We start from the raw sequence: 23,935 nt of genomic DNA on the forward strand, positions 1-23,935 counted from the left end.
ATGATGGGAGCCATCCAACACCCCTTGGGGCATCCCAGCTTTGGGAGAGATGGGGCAAATCCAGCCCCAGGTCATTTGATGAAGGGTGGGATATGGGGGGGGGGGGGGGGGCAGCTCTGCCCTTGGGCAGGATCAGGAGGTTCCATGGGTCTTTTTGCTCCAGGCATTTGGCTTCCCCTTCTGCTCAAGACCCTCTAAACCCTGTCCCCCTCCCAGGGAGGGGTTTGAGGGCTACCAGGGGAGAGTGTAGCCCTGCACATCAGGGCACCAGCCCCAGGCACTCCCATCTCTGCCGCTCTCCCTGCCACACCGACCATCACCAAAACAACCAGAACCCCCTAAAAGTGCCACATCCCCACGCCCAAGAAGGGAGAAGAGGCCTTGTGCGTCTCATTAAATACAGGTAGAAATTTATTAAGGGGGGAAAAAACCCACAGCTTTTAAAAAAAGTATCAAAAAGAGACAAATGAGGTGAAGTGTCTGTCTTTGGCTGGAGCAGCACCAGAGGGACAGAGCAGGGCAGAAAACTGGCCATGGTGGAGGAGGGATGCAGGAGGGATGCAGGTGCCACAGAGCTCCTGGGGTCACCTGGAGAGTGGTTGTGGGCAGAGGGAGCCGAACTCCCAGCCCTTGAATACTCATCCCAGGACATCCCAGCTGGGGGCTTCACATCTTCCCCCATTTAACAGCGCTGAGACCCACCAGCACCAAAGCAATGTATACCAGGGGAGAGACAGCCCAGCACCAGCCTGGGTCCAAACCAGCCCAGAGGAGTCACCCGGACCCCAGGAAGGACCTGCCTTCGCACCGTGGCCGGTGGGAGGGAGGAGGAGATGTTGGGGAGCAGCAGCCCAGGGCTGGGGGCAGGCAGGGACGTGCAGCCTCGGGCAGGGAAGGGGGAAGGCGACTGCCCCATCCTGCGCTTCTCCATCTGTCCAGCACCGTTTGAGGCAGGGAGGGTTACCTGGGCTCTCTACGCTTTGAAAAAGGGAAAGGGGTAACAGCAGGGACTCGAGGCAGAAGTGAAAGGTGGGAGCACAGACAGCTTCCCGAGGGGTCTGTGGGCTTCAGGAGCAGCCACACAAGCCCCCCCCCAGGGTGTTTTTCTCCATGCCTGCCTCCTGGCATGGCACTACAAACGCAGTACATGCTGCTTCTCCACTTCCAAAAAGGGAATTTCACTGAAATAAGGGGAAAAGAAGCCCCCCTGCCCTAAGTCCTGCCTCTCCATCCAGTGAGGAGCCCAGGTGGAGAAGCACAAGCCTCCTTCCATGGCCTCAGGGGAGCATCAGATGTAAGAGCGGGACTGAAGAATACCTTCAAAGTCCAGCTCTGAACACCTCGGAGCCACGGCAGAGGCCCCAGGGAGCCCAAAGTGGGGGAAACCCTCAGCCTAAAGAGCTGCGGATAAAAAAAAAAAGTGCCCCTGCAAAAAAGGGGATCATGTTCACAGTATGAGCTGCAGTGCCCGGGGGCACCAAGGCAGGATGGGGCACTGGGCAGGCAGGGGCACAGGCAGGAGACCTCGGTAGCTTCACTCCCTCGTGCTTTCGAGGCCCCTTGCCCCAGGGCTGGGAGCCCAGCCTGGCTGTGGACATACCACAACCCCACTTCCCTCGGCCCTTTCCCCATGCAGGCAGCAGCCGGGGTCGGTCCCCAAACCAGTTATGGCTTTTCAGCGCCAAGAGGTGGCCCCAAAGGGGTGCAAGGCAGGGTGGCTCCAGCCCCGCTCCCCACTGCATCCCCAGCGTTTAACAGGGTGAGCCCAAACCCACCAGCCCCAAGGATGAAGCCATGCCCAGGGTCTGCCCCATCCCGGAGCAGCCACTGCCATCTCCTGCAGGCTGGTGAAGACCCACCCCATGGAAAGCATCCCCGCCGGCGCCGCTCCCAGCCCTGTCCCTGCCGGCGGGGTCAGTGCAGGACCTGCTCCAGCTCGTACTTCTCACAGAACTTGCTGGTGAAGGGCAGGCAGGTGAGATACTCCACCCAGCGCCAGTTCACGGGGTAGACGTAGAGCCAGACCACCAGCGAGGCGAAGAGCCCCACGAAGACCAGCAAGGAGACGATGATCATGGCTCGCTTGCGGTACTTGTCCACCGTGCCGAAGGTGATGTAGGGCAGGAAGGCGAAGGAGAGGAGGAGGCCGCTGAGGAAGCCGAAGAGGTGAGCGATGTTATCGATCCACGGCAAGAGGCCGCAGATGAAGAGGAAGAGGACAATGCCGAAGAGGTTGAGGAAGGCTTTCCAGGGTTTCTCCAGCACTTGCCAGCTCTGGAAGAGCTCCACAAAGAGGCAGGCCAGCAAGCCAAACTGGGACCCAGCAGGGCCCACCTGTGGGGATGGGGGAAGTCATGGCTGGACCCTGTGCACATCACCCCAGACAAGTGCCCGTGTCCCCAGGGACCGTCTCCTCCCCTTGCAAAATGCATTTGGCTCCTGCATCCCTCTGAGGGCTGCACTCACACCAGTGCGGGGCTCAGGGGCAGGAGCCCCGGCATGCGAGGAAGAGGAGGGGAGCACATCGTGATGTTTTGGCAGAGCCAGTACTTTCCGTGACTCAGCAGCCAGGCAGCATCACCCTCTCCCAGGCCACAGCCCCCCCGGCCCCGTCCCGACGCACCCCCGGGGGATTAGGGCGCTCGGCGTGATCTCATTTAAAGCCCGGCAGGGTTTCGCTGCCAGCAGATTAGCCATCTGCCCGCCCGGGAACCCTGCACACACACCGACACGTGGCAACGTGTGACCCACACGGCATGTGCGAATCCCACACGTGGGACAGATACACTCCCCCCCTCACTGCAAGGGCACCAGCCTCCCACCGCTCCCCCCCCGCAGCAAAACCTGCCGGGGGATGAGAGCTCTGTGCTGCAGCCCCCTCCCCAAGGCTCTGCCAGACAGGGACAGGGAGGGGTGTCCTTTAGTCGCTGGGGAGCTGGCTGGGTTTGGGGTGATGTGGGCAGAGCCCCCCCCCTCCAACCCTCACCTCCGCCCGGTACGGCAGGAAGATGGCACTGGCCAGATTGCCTGTGATGCCGCTGAGGATGAAAATGATGGAGATGCGATGCCAGCCCGCCAGCTTCTCCAGGTCCCTCAGCACCGTCATCTGGAAAGTCACCGACACCAGGCAGTGGATGATGCTGGGGGGACAGACCCTGCGTTAGAGACCCCTGCCCCGCCAGAGCCCCCACCCAGCCCTCCCACCCACTGCCCCGGGGCACAAGACATCTTACAAAACACCCTCCACCGATGTCACATGTCATTGTAGTCTGGGGGTGTTCTCCCCTCTTCTCTCCCAACCCATCAGGGATCACAGACCATCCCAATGGATTCACCGGTCCCCAGCCCTCCCATCCCTTGGGGGCACGGGGGCCGTGGCTCACCCGGCGTGCAGGAACAGGGACAGCCACAGGCGGTAGAACTGGTCGGGGACCTCCGGGTTGAGGAAGGGCAGGAGGCCGCAGACCTCGTCCAGGCAGTGCACCTGCAAAGGCAGGCGGGGTTGGGGAGTGACGGGGGCTCAGCCCACACCCCAGAGCCGCAGGGAGCAAAGGATGGGTCACAGGGACGTGTGGCCGGTGATGCCATGTGTCAGTTGTGGGGGGACCGGGTGGTGGGGCACCCACACTACCCAGGTGCTGGGGAGGGAGCAACCGAGCATCCCCAGTGCCCCAGGAGATGCTGAAGGGCTGTTTTCCTGCCCAGGACGTGCCTTTCCCAAGGACATCGGTGCTGCCTGGATGAGGCTGGCTCAAGTCCTACATTTCCTCCTGCCCCACACCAGCAAGATGGGCATGCAGTGGCAGCAGGAGGCCAGCCGATACTGGGCAAGTCCCTGCACTTTGCATCCCCCCCCCATCCCAACCATGTCCCATTCCTGGTAGGATACTATAAAGCCCTTTGGCATCAGCACGGCAATGCGTGACCCGGCTGCTAGCATCGTGTCCCTGGCCCCGCTCACCTGCGAGCAGAGCGTTGCCTCCTCATGGAAGTAGCCGTGCATGAACTCGCAGTACTCCCGCGTCGTGATCTCACAGCTGGGCAGAGGGCAGGCAGCGGGCTCGCTCGGGGCAGGGCTCGCTCCCCGTTCTCCCGAGCATCCCCCTCTGCTCCCGGCAGCCAGTCCTGCCGCCACCGTGCTTCCCATCCCCCCGAGGCTCCATAATCTCCCTCTCCCCCTGACACAGCTCCAGACACCAACAGGGCAACAACAGGCAGCGGGGCAGAGCGGGGAGCCGAGCCCGGGCGGGTGCCCCATCGCTGCGACCCACCTGCCCTTGGTGCCAATGCAGCAGGGCCTGCCCTTGATCTGGCAGTCCATGTGGGCGAAGCCTGTGTGGTTGGTTTTGGTCTCATAGGTGCAGATCTACAAGCAGGAGGGAGAGGAGCCAAGGTCAGGGTCTGGCCCCAGGCTCTCCCCGCAGCCCCCGTGCCTGGCTTGTCGTCCGCCACCGCGGTGCCACCCAGCTCGTGGTGGCACCAGGCTCTTACCGGCCACTTGGTGATGTCATCTGGCCACACATGGGGTGGGTTGGATGCCGGCTCCTCACACGTCCTGGCAGAATGAGGTGGGTGGGGGGTCAGGACGGGTCTCCTTCACATCCCTCCCCCAGACTAGTAACCCCCCTCAGGGACAGACAGCCCCGAGACCTGCCCCCTCCCCTGGCTTGGGAGGGATCCTGCACCTTAGTGTCCTACAACACTCCTACAACCCCTACAACAATGTCCTACAACTTTGCAGGTGAACCCTGCGGCACTCAGTATCTGCCAGACAACCCCATCGATGCCCCCTCGCAGCATCACCCATCCAGCTCACCCCCCGCAGAGCAGGGCGGGCAGAGGGCAGGCAGGGGCCAGCGGCTGTATTTCCAGCTCATCCACTGCTGCCTACATTTAGGACAGACCCCACCTCAGTTCCCCCACCGATTCCCTCTTCCTTAGCACCCTCCTACGGTGTGTAAGAAGCCCCAAGCCCCTTGGACAAGCGAATTCAAGACATCCAAGCTGGAAACGCAGCCCCAGGCAGCACCTCCGCTGTGCCTTGCATACAGCCGGGTGACCGCAGTGCCACTCCCCAGCCGTCACTCCTACCTGGGGTCCTGGTGACACACGGCCCCCGACGTCCGCTTCTCACCCGAGCCCATGGCTGGCGCGTTGGTGCCTGGCCACTTGATGAACGTCGCCAGCGTCTCCTGCAGGGAGGATGGAGAGACTGAGGATGCGGCAGTGAATGCACTGCTCTGACCCCGCACGCACCCTGCCCTGGTGCCCTGCAGGGCGGAGATGGTTTCCCCCTTCTCCCCAGGGATCCCCAGCACTTCCCAGTGCCAGTGGCAGCACACACCGAACAGTCCTGCGGCAGGGTCTGGATGCAGCCCGAGTTGTCGTTCTGGACGCAGCAGCCGGAGCCACGTTCCCGGTCCCGCTCGCGCTGGATGAGCCTCTCCACCTGCCGATCCTTCCGGATGCAGGGGGAGAACTTGGCTCCCAGGTGGATCAGGTCAATCTGGGAGGGAGATGCCAGTCCAGGGGATGCTCTGTAGCCCCCCGGCACCTCCCCTCCCCTCCAGGTGCCCCCAGGGAGAGCTCAGCAGGGGAGGGGGTCCCCGCAGGTGATAGCCCCGAGCCTCCGTAACCCCATCAGGGAGAACGTGGGCAGGAAGGGGACAGGGTCTCTCCTGACCATGCCACCACAATGCTGCAGCTCTGGGAAGTGCCTCTGAGCTCCCAGCCTGGGCTGGGACCAGGCAGCAGGTCCCAGAGGGATGGCGGGCACCGAAGGTCCGGGGCAGCAGGCTGGGACGAGGGGTTGAGCTCTCCCTCCGGGGACAGGAGCACCCCGGGTACCTGCTTCGGTCAGGGCAGGGGGAGCAGAGGCGGGTGAAGGGCAGAGCCTCAGGCTGGGGGGCAGTGGTCCGACAGAGCCCTTACCGAACTGGGCCCGATCCAGAAGTTTTCCTGCTGGATGTACTTGACGCTCTCGTAGACGCCCTTGTTCCTCAGCACCTGCCGAGCCAGGCCAGGGTCAGCTCCCGCCGAGGGGGCTGGCGGTGTGGGGGTGCAGCCCCCTCTCTCTCTGCTTGTGGGGGGCTGAGCAGCCCCCTTTGCCCAAGAGGAAGGGCTGCTGGGTCCCACCAGCTATGTGGGAGGGAGAGAAGGGGCAGCTCTGCCGCCAGCACGTGTGCTGCTGCAACACACTGCTGCTCATCCAGCGGATGTGGACCCCCTGCCCTGGCTATTTAATGGAGCCTCTCAAACAGCAGGAGCCAGCAGCAGCCCAAGATGCTCCCAGTCCTAGCAGGGAGCACAACAGCATGGGACACTGGTGGTCACCATCCCCCCAGCAAGACGGATGCCTGCTCTTCTCTCCAGCCCGGGTGCTGGGGGAGCAATGCAGCCGGCTGCAGGTTCCCAGGATTAACCCCAGAGCGACGATCACCCCTCCGAGGTGTTGAAGGCACCTCCCAGACACCAGCCTTGCTTTCCTCGGCAGCTAGCTGGTTGCCATTTCAGAGCCAGACACGTCACCGGAGAGCTGGGAGGGGACAGCCCTGGCCGGTAGCTCTTAAACTTACTAACTCTGTCGTCACGTGCTGGGTGAAGCCGATGGGGGCGATGCCGTAGGTGCCGATGACCAGCAAGGTGATGAGGATGTGGACAAAGGTGATCCAGTACGTGAAATACGGCCTGCGGAGGAAAGGACCCAAAATCTGAGCAGCTCAAGGGTTGCTGGGCAAAGGGAGCGCTGCAGTCTCCCAAGCCCTGATCCCCAAGCATCGAGGGGGACACATATCTGAGTTACAGCTGGGGAGCCCCAAGGAGCCCCATGCCCATCCCCGTCCCGTCAGTCCCCCCTCACCGGTGGCTGTCGGTGATCTCCAGCTGCGACTGCACGATGCTGCTCAGGCTGCGGCGGTACGTCCTGTTCAGCCACTTCCCCACCACCCCCAGCCCGTAGTAGCGTTTCTTGCGGTCGAAGGCGAAGTGCTTCACTTTGGAAGCGATGCGCCTGCCTCGCCGGGGAGCCGGGCCGGCGCCAGTGGAGGCCGAAGTGAGCCGGACACCCTCCTGCCTGCAGAGAGGGGAGAAATCCATCACGCCAGCTGAAAGGGGCCAGCTGAGAAATCCCCCACATGCAACCCCACAGCCACAGCCCAGAGCTGGCGAAGGCCAAAGGATGCCTGGGATGAGGGCTAGGGGCACCTCTTGGCTTCATCCTCCTAGGAGCACGCTGGAAGTACCCAGTGCCCCATGGCAGGGATGGCTGGGGACATCATCCTGACCATGGCAGGGGACCTGGGCAGCCTCGGGGGCATCACCCGCCAAGAGCTGGTACTCACGGGGTGGGCTGCTCCACCTCGGGGGACACCCTGGCATCCTCCCCCACTGGGTGCATGCGTAAATACGTGGCCGATAGAGGCGGCGACTCAAAGACATCATCGGGCATGGAGTACGTCTCGTCGTGCATGTCCATCTGGAAGGAGGACAGAGACATGTTTTGGATGTGTGCGACGGGTGAGAAGCCTCCCTCTGCCCGAGGCATGTCCATCACCAGGGCAGCCCAGCTCCACCTGGCCCCGGAGCCTGGGGAGGGGGGGATCCCCACTGACACCCCATTAACTGCACATCACAGAGTGTGAAACGTGCCCACCATGGCGGCAGCGCTCCCTGTCACCCCCGCGGAGCATCACTGAGACCAGGGCTCTGCAGCGCTGGGCACAGCGGCCACCGATGCCCCTGCTCCCGGACAGGGTGAAGCACTGTCCCCATCAGAGCCCCGCTCCACATCCAGCCCCTGTGCAGGGGCACCGGGACACCTCCCCGCTCCGGCAGCCGGCGTGGAACAGCGCTTGCCTTACTGAAGAAGGACGAGTCCAGGGTATCGGCAGCGTCCACCATGTCCTCGTCCATGAAGCTGGGGTACACAAAGCTCCTCTTGTTGCTCCTCCGCTTGGGAGCCAGCGGCTCCAGGACAGAGCGTCCCTTTGGCAGGGGAAGTAAACAAGGGTAAGTAACCAGAAGCCCCCCAGTTTTTGCAGCACCAAGGGTTTCTCATAGCTTCCCTCCCCAAAGCCAAGTTGCAAGCATTAAATCCCAACCAGCCACCATATCCCCCTGCGTGGGAAGGGCAGGCAGCAGGAGCTGGCAGCAGCTCCTGAGAGCCAGCGTTGGATCATGACCGTGTTAGTCAGCACAACAAGTGAACTCTAAATCCCCTGTTTAGTACCGGTCCCACAAATCCGACCCCGAGGCTTGCCCAGGGCTCCCCAGGGGCTAGAAAGCCACTGGAGAAGCTCCCCCTGCAGCAAAAGGTCTCCTGGCTCCTCAGCAGTGAAACCCAGAAGCTGCTTTTTTCTAGGGATGCCGTGCAAGATAGTTCCACGTTGGTGGTCCAGTTTTCACCAAAACTCTTTTTAAGCAGAGCTCAGGTTAAAAAACACCAACCTCCCTCCTTAAACCTGCCCTGGAGAGACAGCGATCTCTGTGCAAAGCAAAAAGCCAAGAAACAAAGATGACGGATGAGGGACAGAGCTGAAACCCGAGTCAGGAAGAAGACGACCCCCCCAGCTCCCCAAAACTCACGCGGAGAAGGGCTGCGGCCGCCTTGAAGCTCATGTGGGCGACGGACTCCCTCTTCCTGCGTGGCAGGCGGCCGTAGCCGGAGCGGATGCTGTTGAAGGACGCCAAGGAGACGACGCCGGGGGTGAGCGGGGGCAGGACGTGGTGGGGCGTGTGGGGACGGTCGCTCTCTTCGGGATGGCGGAAGGGACGGCCCCTGGCCAGCGGGTCCACGATCTGGAGGAGGGAAGAGGTGTCGGTGCTGGGAGAGCAAGGCTGGGAGCCGGACCCAGCGCCCCGAGCTCTACCTTGGGCATCTTGGCGGGCTTCGGTGACTCGGTGCCTTGGAAGGAGGGCACCTCCTGGCTGGGCAGCTCCATGTCACGGTAGGCAGGCTTCAGCTTGCCGTATCGCATGCTGCAGTGCTGCAAGCTCTTGCGTTGCCACTGCTGCCGCTTCCCCTCCCAGTCGCTGCTGACGCCAAACCACTGCGCCGTGCCCCTGGACACACGATGGGCACACTTGTCACCCAGCTGGTCCCCCCACCCCAGGTACTGCCATCCCACCCGGGCATCCCCTCCGGCAGGTGATTTGGGTTGGGGTGTCTCAGCTCAGCTCGCAGCAGGGCAGTTTTGACCCGGCTATGGGTCTCAGGGAAGGGGAAGGGGAAAGGGAAGGGGAAGGGATGCTGCAGAGGGGTCACTGGCCTTTGGGTCTCTCTGGAGAGGTAACTCCATCGAGACCTGCGCCTTGCACGGGACAGTGAATCAGCTCTGGGCTGCAGCAGACATCCAGCTCAAGGTGCTTGTGAAGGCCCTACAGAAACGGGGCAGAGAAATTTCCCCAATGTACAAAACAACGGTGTGAATTAGCACTAAACAATTCTGCTGCGGGATTATCCCCAGGTAGACACCAGTGAGTCAAAGCAGAGCCGCACGAAACCCTCCAAGGCGTTCCCTTCCGAGCTGCAACTCTCCGTCCCCATCCCAAGTCCTCTGCCGGTACCCACAGCCACAAGCACCCCGACGGGGACCGAGGGACCCCTGCGGTGACTCAGTCACCGCCGGAGCCCGCCCTGTCCTCACGCCGCTGCTCCCTGGCCCTCACCTGCGGATGCTCTGGGACAGGGAAGTCTGCCGGCGGAAGCCGGGTTGGCGCTCCGAGCCATCGCATCCCTTCGAGCGGGGCTCCTGCAGGCTCTTGCTCTTTCGGTAGATGGGGACCTTGGAGGGCTGGAAGGCAGAGCAGTGCGTTTGGGATGGGATGGCATATGGGGGTCCCCCAGGGACGGCAGCCCCCCAAGCCCAGCATGGGATGGACGCAGCTCCCCATTGCTCACCTCCTTGCGGGCGCCATCCTCCTCCACCTCCCGGGGAGGGATGACAATGGAGAGGTTGGGGGGCTTCTTGCTCTGCAGGCGGCTGCTGCTGGAGTGGCTGCCCCCGTTCTTGTCACCGGCTGACATCTCGGGCTGGCGGCGGTTGGCAGGCTGGAGGGTGCAAGGAGTCAGTGAGAAGGGAAGAAATATTTCCCCAGGAGCTTGTGTGTGGGGAAAGGCTGGGTCCCAGCAGGAGACGGGGCCTCACCAGTGGGATCTCAGTAGCCTCAGCCCCCTGTGCCACCGGCTGTGCTGCTGAGACCTCATCACCATCAGCCCAGCTGCTGTGTCCCCAAAACCCGCACTCCCTCCCCAGGTTTGGGTGGATAGGAGGGCTTCCATCACCCACTCGCTCCCAGTCCCCCAGGACCACCAGCACCATCCCGTCACCTGCGGGGAGCAGAGCAAGGGATGGCAGGAGTGACAGGGTCAGAGCATCCCCATCACGTGCCTGTGGGACACCCGGGTTTCACACCCCACCAGGATGTGCCTGACCATCTCAGCACGTGCATGGGAGACATGGGGGGATCTCCGCAAGCCCTGGCCAGGTCCGTGGCACGCAGCTGCGGCTCTCGGACACGGGGGCACCGGCCCCCATGGTTCGGCACGGTGAGGGAGCTGAGGGGGGATTGCAGGCGCTCCTGGGGGGTCTGCAAAGAGCTCACCTTGCCCGTGCAGGACAGGGTGGGAAGGGAGGGGACGCAGCCCTGCAGGGGACACGCAAAGCCTGAAAACACCCGATTCACATCCCCACCTGCACCACAGCCCGCACGTAGGGGATGGCTCCTGCTGCAGTGAGAGGGGCTGAGGCAGCCCGTGCCTCCTCCGGCCACGGAGCCGGGACCCGCCGTGTGTCTGGGTGCCCCGTGGGAGAGGAGATGTGGGACATTCCCCTCTGGCACGTGCACGCACACGCCAGGCTGGGAGACTGCATCCTCCCCGGCACCACGTGCAAGGAGGGGGAAGCTTAACAGCCAAGAGGTGCTTAATTCCTCAAGCAATCCCCTCCTGAGGGTCCCTGCAGCCCAGCTCTACCAGGCAGGACCTCACAGGAAAGGTAATTCCATCCGAGTGCAAGGGAGCGAGTCCCAGATCCTATTAGGGGCTACGGGGGCTCTCGAAGGGAGGCACAGCCCCCTCTGGCCTCTTCCCACCCCCCCCACCCCAACCACGTGCCAGTGCCCAGGGGACTCGCACAGGTCTTACGAGCATCCCTCGTACCCCCGGCACAGCCATGGCCACGGGGATGGTGCCACCTGCCGTGCTCACCCCTTGCGGCATGCACCGAGCCCTGCCACGGGCCGGCCACGAGGACCGGCATCCCATGGGATCTGCTCCCAAGGGGAGATGGGAGCTGGCCCTCTCCACCCAAGGGGTATGGCAGAGTCCCCTTGGGGGGACCAGGCATCCCACTGGGGCTCCTCTGCTGCCACCCACCACCACCGAGCTGGAGCTCAGAGTCCAACAGTGCCACTGGCTGCAAAACTCCAGCTCGACCCATGGGCCTGGCCCCTCTCTCTGTCCAGGACCCCAATAACCAGCCCAGCCGTATGGCCTCGTACCCCACTCTGCTCTTGTCGGGTAAGGGTGCTCAAGCAGTCAACTGGGCAATCAAGACCCCCCCAGCCCCCTCTGCAACACGGTCCCCCGCCTTGGCAGCACGTGCCTGAGCAGGAGGCAGGCACAGGGGCACTTTCATAGCTCCCCCAGCACTCTGAGTCCCGAGCACGACCCTCCCCTCAGACCCCACCACAAGCAAAGCCTGGCTTTAGGAGCATGAGATCCCCATGGGACCGGCTCCCTGGGGATGTGGGAGTCCAGGACCAGCTACATGGGGACGTGGGAGCCCGGAGCCGGTGGCACTACAGAGCATTGCTACCCTCCGCCGGCTCCTGGGCCAGCTGACAGCCTGCTGCTCCTGCCTGCCCCTGCACAGCTTAAAATGGGTGCTGGGCCGGCTGGGGTACCGCAGGGCAGGGACGGGGTGTGACGCTGGAGACGTGTGTGGCAGGGGGAATGCCAGATGCAACCCGAGCGGTGGCTTCACTAAGACCCCTCCATCGAGGGGCACCAGCAGCCCCGGCTGGCAGCGGGGCTGGGTTCTCCTTCCTAAATTAACTCTGCTTCTCTCCAGCCTTGGCAATAAATCAGTTCACGGTGGGGATCCTGATGGGAAGACGCAAGGCAGCCATCACACAAACGCCACTAGGACCAGGCGAGATGTTGCTGGAGGCAGCGCCTGCAATCGCAGGCAGCATCCCGGCACACTGCCTGCCTTCTCTCCTCCCCAGAGGCACCAAAGCAGCACCCTGGGGTGCTGCCGGCAGCTCAGGTGCTGCCTCACCCCTCGCTGCCGTTAAATGCCAAAGCTGGGAGCAACCAGCTCCCAAATTTCTCCTGGGGGCTCAGCCAGTGCCGGTCCCCGCCGAGGTCTCCCTACCTCATAAGAGTGGCAGGGATCCCGCGCAGCGTGTCTCGATGGCAAACACCGGCAGCAGCCTTCCTCTTCCTCCGTCCTTCATGCACGGGAGCCCCAGGGCACGGCCAAACTCCTCCTGCCTCACCTGGTAGGGAGAGAGGATGCAATGAAAAGCCACGCAAGGGAAAGCAGAGGGCTGCAGGAGCATCCCAGGTGGAGGGAGAGCCGAGCTCAATGCTTCCCAGGCCCTGGGGACGGGGCTGCTGGCGGCCGGACACCGGGGACACGGACACAGGGCGGCAGAAGGAGGAAAAGCCGCCGTTTGCAGTGATACGCCTTGCACCGTGGCAGGGGAACCATGCAGGACAGGCAAGGAGTTTTCACCCACTGCTGCCAGGCAAAGCTCTCGGGAAGTGAGACACCCGCAAAGAGCGGGCATGGAATGCGAGTGCCTCGCTGAGGTATTTAATAGCTGCTAAGCTGGGAGAACGCCAGCCGGGCGGTCCAGGCCCAGCAAGCAAAACTTTCCATCGGGCTGGTGAGCTGGAGACACTGTTTGTTTTCCTCCCAGGGCAGCCAGCAATGAGCTCAAGATGCCAGCTGCTCCGGAGAGCCGGGAATGGGAACACACCAGGGTCGGAGCGAGCCCCGGGACACCCTCATCCTCCTCCACCCCCGGGGAATGGCTATCAGTGGTAGCCAGAAGCACAGAAATTGGAGCCAAACTGTGTCCTTCAGAGGTGCAAGAGGACATGGTGCTCTTGCATGGCCCCGCTCTTACACCCCGGCCCAAAATCCTGTCCCTGATTGCTCCCATCACACCCCAGGCAGCCCTTGGCAAGGACCTCCATGCTTCCTGGCGAAGCAGGTTTGCAGCACATTTAAAAGCCCGGTCCCACTCCCCACCGGCTCCCCGTGCAGCGCGGGTGGAGGGACGGACCCGGCCTCCCCCGAGCCGCGGGCAAGGTGACGCAGGTCCCAGGGGAGCTGGCACAACCCGGCAGGCACCTGCCGTCCCGGTCACGCGGCGCAGCCGGAGCAGTTTTCACGGCTCTGTGCATTAACGCAAGATTTGGCACTGAGAGAGGGGGGAGGAGGGGAGCAGCCCCCAAGGGCTGAAGTCCCCTTGGCCACACGGGTTGGGGCAGCGGCCACCCCCTAGCACAGATCCTGACCCGCAAGAAGTTTTACCCCGCACCAGCCAGAGAAATCCCCCGGGGACGGTGCTGGGAAGGCGTTTTCCAGCTCCCCACGTGTTTGGCGCTGGCACCCAACCCCTCCAGTGCTGGCACCGCTCTCACCCAGCGCGCTTGGCTTCAGAATGGGCCAGCCGGCGCCTCCATCCAGAGCAAGCCTGCCACGAGCTCAGCTCTCCGGGTCCCCTTCACCCTCCCAGCCCCAGGACGGAGGGCTATGCTACCAGGAGCATCACTCTCTGCCCAGCAGTCCTGGCACCGGCAGCCCCATCTGCAGGGCACAGCCCGGCTGCCCCTCAGCGCTGGCGGCTGCAGGTCCCCAGGGAGCCTCAGCCCAGTCCCTGGGTGCTCAGGGGACATGGTGGCTCTGCCCTGGGGACAGGAAAGGGAAGTGAGAGGCGATGCACTGAGCCGGCACGGGGAGACGGCTGCGCAGACGCCCTGTCGGGGGGACGAGGTGGTGACAGCAGCGGGGGGGGTTACAGACACGGGACTTGGCACCCATGAGCACGTCCCGAGCTTGGTAGGAGCTGTGCTTCCAGCTGGAAGAGGGGTCCCAGGACAGCACAGTGTCACTTCAGGCTGGAAAAGATCTCCAGGGAGAGAGAAAAATGCACTGGGGACGCTGCCATCACCCGCAGGGGGAGTGATAAATGGGCGGGGGGTGGAGGTGGGTAACCTGGTCTGGTCGATAAGAAGAAGAGATCCCCCACCATCACCATCTTCCCTCTCAAAGCTGTCGTGTTCACCAAAGCTCACCAAAACCTGACGTCCAGCAGCGAGGGACACTGCCCTTGCCCCAGCAACAAGCGGGTGAAGCCCCCATCCCCTCCTAAGAGGGCAGGTGTGTGCGTGGCACTGGTGAGCAACTGGGATGAGGTCTTTAACCAGGAGAGGCACAGGGAGGGCGACCAGGGCTGGCTCCCAGCCCCAGCCCTGGGGTGAATCATGACAGACGCTGACCCAAGGAAGCACGCCCAAGGAAGAAAGCGATGGAAAAAGTGACGCAGCTCATCCAAGGCGTCACTATGGGACACGCAGGGATGCTCCAAGCAATGCAAAGGGACTGTCAGCAAGGCCAAGCAGCAACCTGCAGAGCAGCCCTGGGGACAACCAAGCACAACCATCGTACGAGACACCGGAGCCAACCCTGCAGAGCAGCCCTGGTCGGAGGGGGACGTACGCAGCACACAGCGGGTGCAGAGAGGCTGAGAGAAGGATCAGGATCGCTCTCCCCGAGTCTGTTGGCGTGGGGGGAGGCAGCATTACCGGCACTGGAATAAAAGTGCATCAAGCTGGTGCAATTAAGCTGGGAGGAGAAAGCAGCTCTGAGCCACCCAAGGGTGTGAGGCCGGGAGCAGGACCCCCTGTGAGCACCCGAGCACCCATCACCGTGAGCACAACGAGCCCCTGCTCTTCCCTCTCCATCTCCGTAGGGGAGTGAGAAAGGCGTCACCAATGCTGCGGAGCCCCCGAAACACCCCCGCAGACATCACCGACGCTCGCACCCAAGAGTCCATTAGGCAGAGCGTGCCGCTGCCGCGCGCTAACGGCTGCCCGTAAATGATTCACGAGCGCGTTGAAGACCTCTCTCAAGGCTGGAGCCTCGTTAAAAGGTGCTCCCCGTTATCAAGAGCCCTGGATAGGAAAGTCATTCGGTCCAATTGCTCCGAGCATCGAGGCCCCATGGACTCACACCTGAGCAGAGGACCCCCGAGTGAGCCGCCCAGCACCTTCCCCCGCTTCTGCTCCCTTTCTAAAACCTTTTTACCATTCTCCAGTCTCAGATCTGAGAGAAGCAGCCCAAGACAAACAGCTCTTGAAATGAAAACATATTATTAAAAAAACCACGAAGAATAATTCTGGGTGGGGAACTAAATATCTTAATATTTTTCTTTCTTCTTGGAAAGCCCAGACCCCATGTGTGTCTCAGTCCCTCGTGGACCCACTCAAACAGGGAGACCTGGAGAGCACCAACCCCGCAAGCCGAGAAGCAGCCAGGCTCCATCCACTGCCTCCCTCCTCTCAACCTCCACTTATTTTTTGTGCTTTGAGTACTTAGGCTTTTTTTTAAAGGACAAAATACACTTTATGGCACCGCTGCAGGAACCCTCCTGTCCCTAAGGGACTTCATGTCCCTGTACAGCCCCATGCCCACAGCACAGAAACCACCCCCCAGCCCACGCACAGCCGTTTCACACCCCAGCACCATGACATCAGGCTGATTTTTTTTCTCCCCCCACCACAGAGAAGGCAACTCCATCTTTTCCCCACGCGTGCCAACCCTGCCGCAACGGGACCGGTCAGCAAACCTGCAAGATGCAAGGTTTCACTCTGAGCCTTGAGAGAGGACCGCTGTGTTTCAGGGTGTATTTTAAGCTGCCCCCTCCCTCTCCCGCATCGCTGAGCCACGCGGTCGGCACCGACACCCGCAGGAGCTTTAATCCCTGTCTCCAGCACAGCTGCTGGGGTCGCAAGATGGGGTACGGATGCCCGATGGGTGGTGAGAGCCCGGCCGCTCCCCGGGGCGTACAGGCAGCTGGCACGCACCTCGCCCACGCTGCCATTAGGAAATCCTCTCCCATTTTCTACGTCAGGCAGGACATTGGGCAACCGCGGCAGGTTTGTTGGGTCCAGGTGAGCTTGGAGCGCGCGGCACGCCCTGGAAGGAAGCAAAGCTACCAGGGGAGATAGAGCGTGCCGCCCAGGGGGGCTGCACTGCACGCCGCTGATAAAGGCGCAGCGGGCAGAGCCTTGCCTGCCTGCGGGGGAAGGAAGCATGGGCTGGGGAGGGTGCACGGCCGCTCGCACCATTGCACAAGGCAGCCATGGGCCGGGCTTCCCTGCTGCAAGGGTTTGATCGCCGGGTGCGTGTGTGGCCCCGGTCTCTCCGGCAGTCCTCAGTGATGCCGCCGATATCTGCATGGAGAGGAAAGGATTTGCCTGGCGAAATCTGGGAGCAGGTGGAAAGAGCCATGTGGAGGATTTCCTGCATCCCAGCCACAGCCCGTTTCCCACCCTCATTAATTTTTACCAGCGCAACGACCCCCCACCCCCACCCCACCCCCCAGCCCTGGCAGAGCGAGTGCCAGCACCCAAAGACTTCCTGACCCGCTGGGGTGGGCAGCGAGCCCCAGCAAGCCGGGGTCCCTCTGCGCCACTGCCCACCCACCCCACACCTCCCTGCTCCCCCTTCCTGGGAGGGCTCCGGGGGGTCCACGCGCCCTCACAGCAGAATAACCCCAAATAGGCGGCACCGCACAAACCCACTCTGTTTCCCACGGAGAGATGCACCGGCCGGGGTGGTGGGTGCTGCTGGAGGGGCCGTGGCTGCGCAGGGAGACCCCCAGCCCGCCGGCCCTTTCCTCGGGCTGGAGCCCAAGCCAAGTGGGGAACGCGTACCTGGAAGGCTTTGAGTCACCCCAACGGCTTCGGAAAGAGCAAAGGGCGAAAGTCTCCACCAGCAGCGAGAGAAGCAAGGGCGGCTCCACCAGTGAACGTGCAGAGGGGTTGGCTGCTCCCCGGCAGCACCGCAGGCAGGCTTGCAGCACTCTCTAGACCCAAGGAAAGCTCTTTTCCAGGTGCCGCACAGATTCCCCAGGCTACCAGGATTGATTTAACTTGGTTTTATCTAAGAACTGAGTAATTACTCAGAGCTACTCCAATTCCTCCTTAGCTTGGCATAAATACAGAGTGCAAGGGCATGATGGTGCGAGTGCTTCGGCCCCGGCTGCACCTTCTGGAAGGTGCTGAGGGGTCCCAGGTCATTATTTCCCTGAAGCAAGGGGGGGAATCCTGCCTGAAGGCCATCTGCCTGCGATCCCCACACTGCAGGTTGTTACTGAGTTCATTCTCGCTTCCCTCTTCAAAGCAAAATTATTGGCGCGAGACGACAATGGGGATCGGGGGGGGACATTTCTTCCCCTGGTTCTTCTGCAAAACACTCATTTTGACAGCAACTCTTGGCATGAGGGCTCAGGCTGGACTTGCAGACTTCCTCAATCCCCCACTACCTATTTTGGAGAGCACTGAGCCACCCAGAGCAGCAGCGGGCTGGCAGAAACGCCCCATATTTGCAGAGGGTCCCTTCGCCGTGAGCTCTGAGCATCCCCGCCCCACATGGGATGCGGCAGACAGAGGTGGTGCTCAGCCCCGCGCACGAATTTGGCTCATCCCAGGCACAAGATGAGCCCTGGGCTGGTGGCAGGACGAGCCCCCTCAGCTAAAGCTCCCTGTCTCTGGGAACAGGCTCCTTATCTCAACGCAGCCATTTCAAGGCTTGTACAATGCGGCTCCTCGCCCCGCCGGCCCCCCGTGTAAAGGGAGAAGCCCGGGTGGACGCCAGCAGCCTCCTTCAATCCCCCCCTGAGGCCAGCAGCTCCCTGAGGAGAGAGGACAAGGACCTTGCGGCATCCCTTTGTGCCGTGGATGAAGCTGGCACCGGCCACGGGCCGGGGGCTGCCCCTCGGACACCCCATTAAGCCTCAGTGCTCCTCTGGTCCCAGTGCAACCCAGGGAGGCTGCTCCCTGCCCACCCCTCCCTCCTCCCAAGCACCAGCAGCCCAACGTGGGCCACTCCTCGGCCTCGTTCCCTTCGCTCCTGATTGCCACAAGGCCAGAAGAACCCAGGTCCACACCCTGCAGAGGAAAGCCTGACCAGCAACAGCTCATCCCCATCCAACACAGCGCACACCCGGCACGGGGGATCCTACACTCACCGGTGCCTACAGAAACCGTGCGATGCTCTCCCCCCTCCGCAGCATTGCCGTGGACCTGTGCCAGGAATGCACTTTGCAGCCTCTCGGCTGCCAAGAGCTGGTGGTGGGGTCTCCCCCACCATCCTCATTCTCCTCCTGCCTACCATCCCACCTCAGGGATGCTGCGTCCACAGGGAAGCCACACAGCTCACTGCAGGGGCTGGAGATGCTGATTTTTAAGGAGCCGTCTCCACGTCTTCCCCAGGAGCGCTCCGACTGGGTTAAGCCACCACGTGCATGAGCCAACTTCACCCTGGTTATGGCATCACCCGTGGAAAAGCCTTACACCAGCAGCAGTGGTGCCGGTCCCAGCAAGACTTCCCTGCTCACGCCATGGAGGAGCCAAGCAAAGGGCAGGACACGCCAACGCCGAGCGTCGGGGATTCACCCTGGCTGCCCATGAGCATGGCGTGCAGCCTTCGGGCTTACACGTAACGGGAGGTGACTCCCAGCCCTGCCCCGGCGTTCCTGCAGGCCAGCGAATTACAGGGATAAACGTGTCAAATCCCCAGCACAAGCTGCCGCATGATGCACGGGGAACGAAGGCAGCCCCGTGATGCCGGCGGCAGCCCCACGGCTGGGAGTGGGGCACCGGCACATTGGGCATCTCGGGGGGCACCAGCCACATCTCCCTTGCTCCGAGCAGGTCCGTCAGACCAGATGAATACATCAGGAATTATTATTTTTAAGCAAAAGGCCAATAAAAAAAACCCAACACAGACTGCTAGAAGGAGAGGCCCATTGCCCTGGGAGCTGCAGCACCCCAAAAAGGTGCCTGCGGATGGGAGGGATGGCCCTGCGGGATGGCCGGGCATGCGGCAGCCCCTGGGATGGGAGCGGAGAGCAGGAGCATCCCGTTGAGGAGTGACCACCCACGCAGCACCCAGCCGACCGGGTCACCGCAGGGCTGGACGTTCAGCACAGAGACCGTGTCCCCCCACCACTGGCCGATTTCTCCCTTCCATCCGATGGCAGCAGCCTGGGAAAAGGCCGAGGAGCATCACTGAGCACTTGCCCTGCTCCCTCCCTGCCCTGTGCCTTGCCGCAGCCTCTGGCACCACAGGTGCCAAGCAAGTCGGTTTGCGCCCACACTCCCCCATCTCGGGGTACGGTCACAGCGGCGAGTCTTGCACCAGCGGCTGCTCAAACTCCCCTCGAGGCGATAAGCAGCGGGTTTCACAGGAGACCTTCGCACTTCTGACTCATTTGTGGCATTTCAAAGGTGGGGAAACTGAGGCACTGCAATACAATAAGACTCCCTGCCTTCCCACCCCGCCGCTGCCCCGGCAGGCAGGGAGCTGGTCCCTTCCCCAGGCAGCTTGCAAGGACTTTATCGAAGTCCATACAACTCCCCCAGATTTAAGTTATTGGAGGATGAGGGAGGAGGGGGGAAGCCCTCACATGTAAAACCCATAAATACTCGATTTCCACAAGGGGTGCAGGCTGCTCCCCTGCCCTCCCAAAACAGTTATTTGGGGGTTGCCCCTGCCCCATGCTCAGCTAACACGACCAGCACCCCGCGATGCTGGCTGGCCCTCGGTGCACAGGTCCCCGAGGACGAGGGGGACACGGGCGTCCTGTGCGGTGCCCAAGCAGAGGGCAGGGTTGGTCCCAGGGCCACCCGGCATCGTGGACCTTCCCCAAGGCACCCTCCCTGGGTCTATCCCCCATCCTAAATGCCTCATTAAGAGAGCAACCACCAAAAAACCGCTTTTTGTGGTTTTTTTAAGAAACGGGGATTAAGTGAGAAAAAGGGTACCAGCGCCAAGGGTTTCTTCCATACTTGCAAGCACACGCACAGCTTTCAGTGCTCACTCGGAGGCCAGGAAACGACCACATCCCAAAGCACTGCATGCTCCCAAACGACTGCAGCTCCTGGATCCTCGTAATTAAAAGGGACTGTGCCCATCCCTGTTGGAGGCTCATCACATTACCAGACCTCTCCTGGCCCAGCAGGACAGGGGGACCAGTGGTCATTAGACAAAAAGCTCTTCAAGAGGAGAAGAGTTTATGATCCCATCACTTGTGGGCTCATATAGATGTAAGTTATCAGTTTTCAGCCTTCACTAACTGACTCCTTTGGAGCAGAGCCCCTGCCAGCACCAAGCCCCCACTCGCTCCTCCAGGCCCAGGTCCCTGCAGGGCTCCCAGTGCCCGTGGGAAACGTGGAAATGTCTCGGGAGCCCCATACCGGCCTGGGCAGCTCCCGGGCAGGGCTGCCTGCACAGCAGGCAAGGGACAGTGGGAGAAGGACAAGTCCCCTCCTCGCAGAGCATGGCACGCTGCCACGGATGCTTTAGGATGTGGGACCAGGGCTCCCACCACCCCCACAAACCCCCCGCCAGCCGTTTCTCCATCACCCGTCCCCCACTTTCTTTGGCGACGAGCGCTGATTTGATTCCAAGCTCATCCCGAGGGTTGTTTTCAGATCAAGACCAACAACCTAAGGGAAGGAATAAGGATTTATTTGGGGGATTCCTCAGCTTCACTGTAAGAGTTAAGCAGGAGCAGTATCAAAGGACAAAACGCGGACCCAGAAGGCAGCCACGTGCTCGTCTTTCAGCCCAGCACAGCCGAACACCACAAACACCACCCGAATTCCCCAGCTCCCCCAGTGCATCCCAAGGAGTGCAGCCCCCCGAAGAGAGACGACCCACCCAGCCCCCTTCCCCACCAGATTCACGCCCCCGTGCTCTGCATCCCCAGCCTCCGAGCTGCTTTCCCAGCACCCGCCGGCATCTATTGTTCCTCCTGCCGGCATCCGCGCTCCGGCAACGCCACTCTCACGCATCGAGCGCTCGCATGTGCGTCTGAGCATGACACCAGGCTCGGCCCCGTCTCGCAGAATTTGTACTGGGGCGGCTGTTTCCGTGTCAAACCCCACTCCCCCCTGCTGTGGTTTACCCTTTCTCACCCCCGGGGCTTGCAGCACCTCCAGCTGCAGTGGTGCCTGCCAGGGGAAGCGAGAAGGCTACCAAAGCTTGCTTCGGTCACCCTCTTTCCAGCAAACAGAGGCAAAACAGGCAGAAGCCACCCTCCAAATCAGCAAGCAGCAATAGGTGTTGATCACCCCGTTAATTGCAAAGGAGCTTGGAACGGCAGAGCCCAGGCGCAGCAGCCGGGGAGCCCAGGAAGCCACTTGCGAAGCCAGTGGTGCCTGGGGTAGAGCAGGCAGAGGCGGCTTTGCTTTCTCCCGTGCACGGCTGCAGTTGAACCCTCCAGCTCGTTTTGGAGGTGGGACATTTCCAAGCTGGTTATTTCTCACTTGGGAAACAAGCCGGAGCCAAAGAACGCTCCTTCGGAGGGCACGACGGAGCGAGCCGAGCCGGGCGGCATTTCCCCGCTCAGGACAGCCATGGGACTGTGGCACGGTGCGCTCCCAGACCCTCCAGCCGGGCCGGTGTGCTGTGAGCCCAGGACGGCGCTGATATGATGAGCTCACCCTGGAAACCCCCAGGAGTGACCATCCAGGACCCAGGCGCATGCAGGCAGGAGAACGTCCCGGCTCCCCACGGCCTCGCGGCAGGAAGGATGACGCCGCGCTGGGGAAGAGGGCAGGCACTTCCTCTTGCCGCAGGGACCCAGTGGCGACAATGCAGCCTCTCAGGTCCCCTTCCCCTTGCAGAGCGTGGGCACAGGGAGCTGAGCGAGAGCTGCAGGGTCTCACACCCCCGTGGGCACCGCAACTCCAGCTGCAGGCAAGCCTGGAGGGACAGCCTCTGCCTGGTCCTGCTGGCCTGGCGGCAAGGCAGGAGTGGGGTAAAGCTCAGCCTCACCCCTCTGCCCCAAAACGACTGAGGGCCAACAGCAAAAAATCAACTGGTTAAAACATCCACGCCCAGCATCCCTCCGCTCCCTGCAGGATGCACGTACGGATGCGGGATGACCGGACCCTTCCGATCTCGAAGGGTTTTTGTTTGCAAAGGGCTGGCGGCAGCACTCAACGCTTCAGGCAGCACGTGTGAGCGTGCCAGAGCCTTTAAACCAAACCTCAAACCAGCAACAACAACAAAGCCCCGGCATCGGCAGGAGGCCGTCGGGAAGGACGACGCTCTCGGGCAGAGCGGGAGTGGGCAGGGACCCGGGCACCCTCGCCTGCCCTCGCGTGTGGCTTCCAGGCTGCTGCCGCTTCCGACGGGCGCTGCCAGCCCCGCTCGCCTGGGAAGGGGAAAACCCACAAAACAAAAACAAAACCACCGCCCGCTTGTTTATCGGGCCATCGGCTCCAGAAAGTAGGTTAGGGCTTTCCTCCCCAGCCTGGGCAGGGGAGCCGGCAGCGGGCAGGGGAGCGGGCAGGGCTCCCTCCCCGCCCCGCCCCGCGGTTTCCCCTCTGCCCGGGACGCACGGCCGGGTCACCCCGCCGGGACACGCACCCACTTGTCCCCGTGATGAAGAGGAGGAAAAGGAGGGTCCTTCCCCATCCGTCCGGGCTGCCGGCGCCGGGGAGGGCGCGGGGTACGGCCGCAGCCCGGGCAGAGGGATCCGCGGCGCCCCCCCGCCACTCCGGCAAAGGGCCCCCGGGGGGCAGGGGCACAGGTGCCCACCCTCGGCGGGGCCGGTACTCCGAGCGGCCGCGGGGCGGAGGAGGAAGGTGGCGGGACGCGGCCGGTCACAAAGCAGCAACAAACCGGGCGGTCGCGAAGCGAAGAGGCGCGGAGGCACCGGAAACCCCCGCCCCGCTCCCACCCTCGGCCCCGCTCACCTCGGCGCGGTCGCAGCCCCGCTCCCAGACCCAGACCCCGGTCCCTGTCCCGGTCCCGGTCCCGGTCCCGCCGGCACCGGCCGCCGCTCGCCACCGCCTCCACCTGGGCCGGGCGGAGCCTGGGGGGCGGTCCAGGGGCGGGGCTTCCTGGGGGCGCGGCCTCGCTGAGGGCGGGGACGCTTCTGGGGAGGGGCCTCCGCCCGAGGGTCCGCCCCGCAGAGCGCCCGCCCACGGCGTCACGCGTGGGTGCTCCCCCGGGTCCCCGCCCCGCTGGCGGCTCACCGAGCCCCACGGCCTCGGGTGGTGTCGGCCCACGCGTGGGGCTGAGCCCCTGCGGCTTCCCCCGGCCCTCTGCCCCGGGACACCGGGGATTGGGAGCTGGGAACTGGGCACAGCCTGCACTGGGTGCTGCCAGGGCCGGGCACTGTTAGGGCCGGTCACTATTAGGACTGGGCACTATCAGGACTGGGCGCTATTAGGACCAGGCTCCGTTAGGACCGGTCACTATTAGGACTGGTCACTATTAGGACCAGGCAGTATTAGGACTGGTCACTATCAGGACTTGTCACTATTAGGACCCAGCTCTGTTAGGACTGATCACTATTAGGACTGGTCACCATTAGGACTGGTCACTATTAGGACCAGTCACCATTAGGACCAGCTACTACTAGGACCAGTCACTATTAGGTCCAGTCACTGTTAGGACTGGTCACTATTAGGACCGGTCACCATTAGGACCAGCTACTACTAGGACCGGTCACTATTAGGTCCAGTCACTATTAGCTCCGGTCACTATTAGGTCCGGCCACTATTAGGACTGGTCACTATTAGGACCCTAGGGCATGGTCCCCCTGACCCCACTTCCAAGCAGCGGGGACCCCGGTGTGCCAGGCCGCGTGGCAGGCACAGTGCGGGCTGGCACAC

At 62.6% G+C, this 23,935-nt stretch overlaps 1 protein-coding gene across 1 annotated transcript; it reads right to left on the reverse strand.

The window, feature by feature from the left end:
• Positions 1 to 547: 547 nt before the first annotated feature.
• RHBDF2 (rhomboid 5 homolog 2) lies at positions 548 to 23,055 on the reverse strand. The gene is made up of 19 exons (XM_050908548.1): positions 23,012 to 23,055; positions 12,378 to 12,501; positions 9,899 to 10,048; positions 9,667 to 9,791; positions 8,868 to 9,060; positions 8,584 to 8,796; positions 7,849 to 7,983; positions 7,358 to 7,456; positions 6,860 to 7,065; positions 6,576 to 6,687; positions 5,932 to 6,006; positions 5,345 to 5,506; positions 5,092 to 5,192; positions 4,492 to 4,555; positions 4,272 to 4,366; positions 3,962 to 4,037; positions 3,384 to 3,484; positions 2,987 to 3,140; positions 548 to 2,334 (listed from the first exon to the last, which is right to left on the reverse strand). Exons 3-19 carry the CDS (start codon positions 10,022 to 10,024, stop codon positions 1,915 to 1,917), a joined length of 2,457 nt encoding a protein of 818 aa, XP_050764505.1. The 5' UTR covers positions 10,025 to 10,048; positions 12,378 to 12,501; positions 23,012 to 23,055; the 3' UTR covers positions 548 to 1,914.
• Between the last annotated feature and the right edge of the window lie 880 nt (positions 23,056 to 23,935).

The sequence above is a fragment of the Gymnogyps californianus genome, chromosome 19 (assembly GCF_018139145.2).
Source record: "Gymnogyps californianus isolate 813 chromosome 19, ASM1813914v2, whole genome shotgun sequence".
NCBI lineage: Eukaryota > Metazoa > Chordata > Aves > Accipitriformes > Cathartidae > Gymnogyps > Gymnogyps californianus.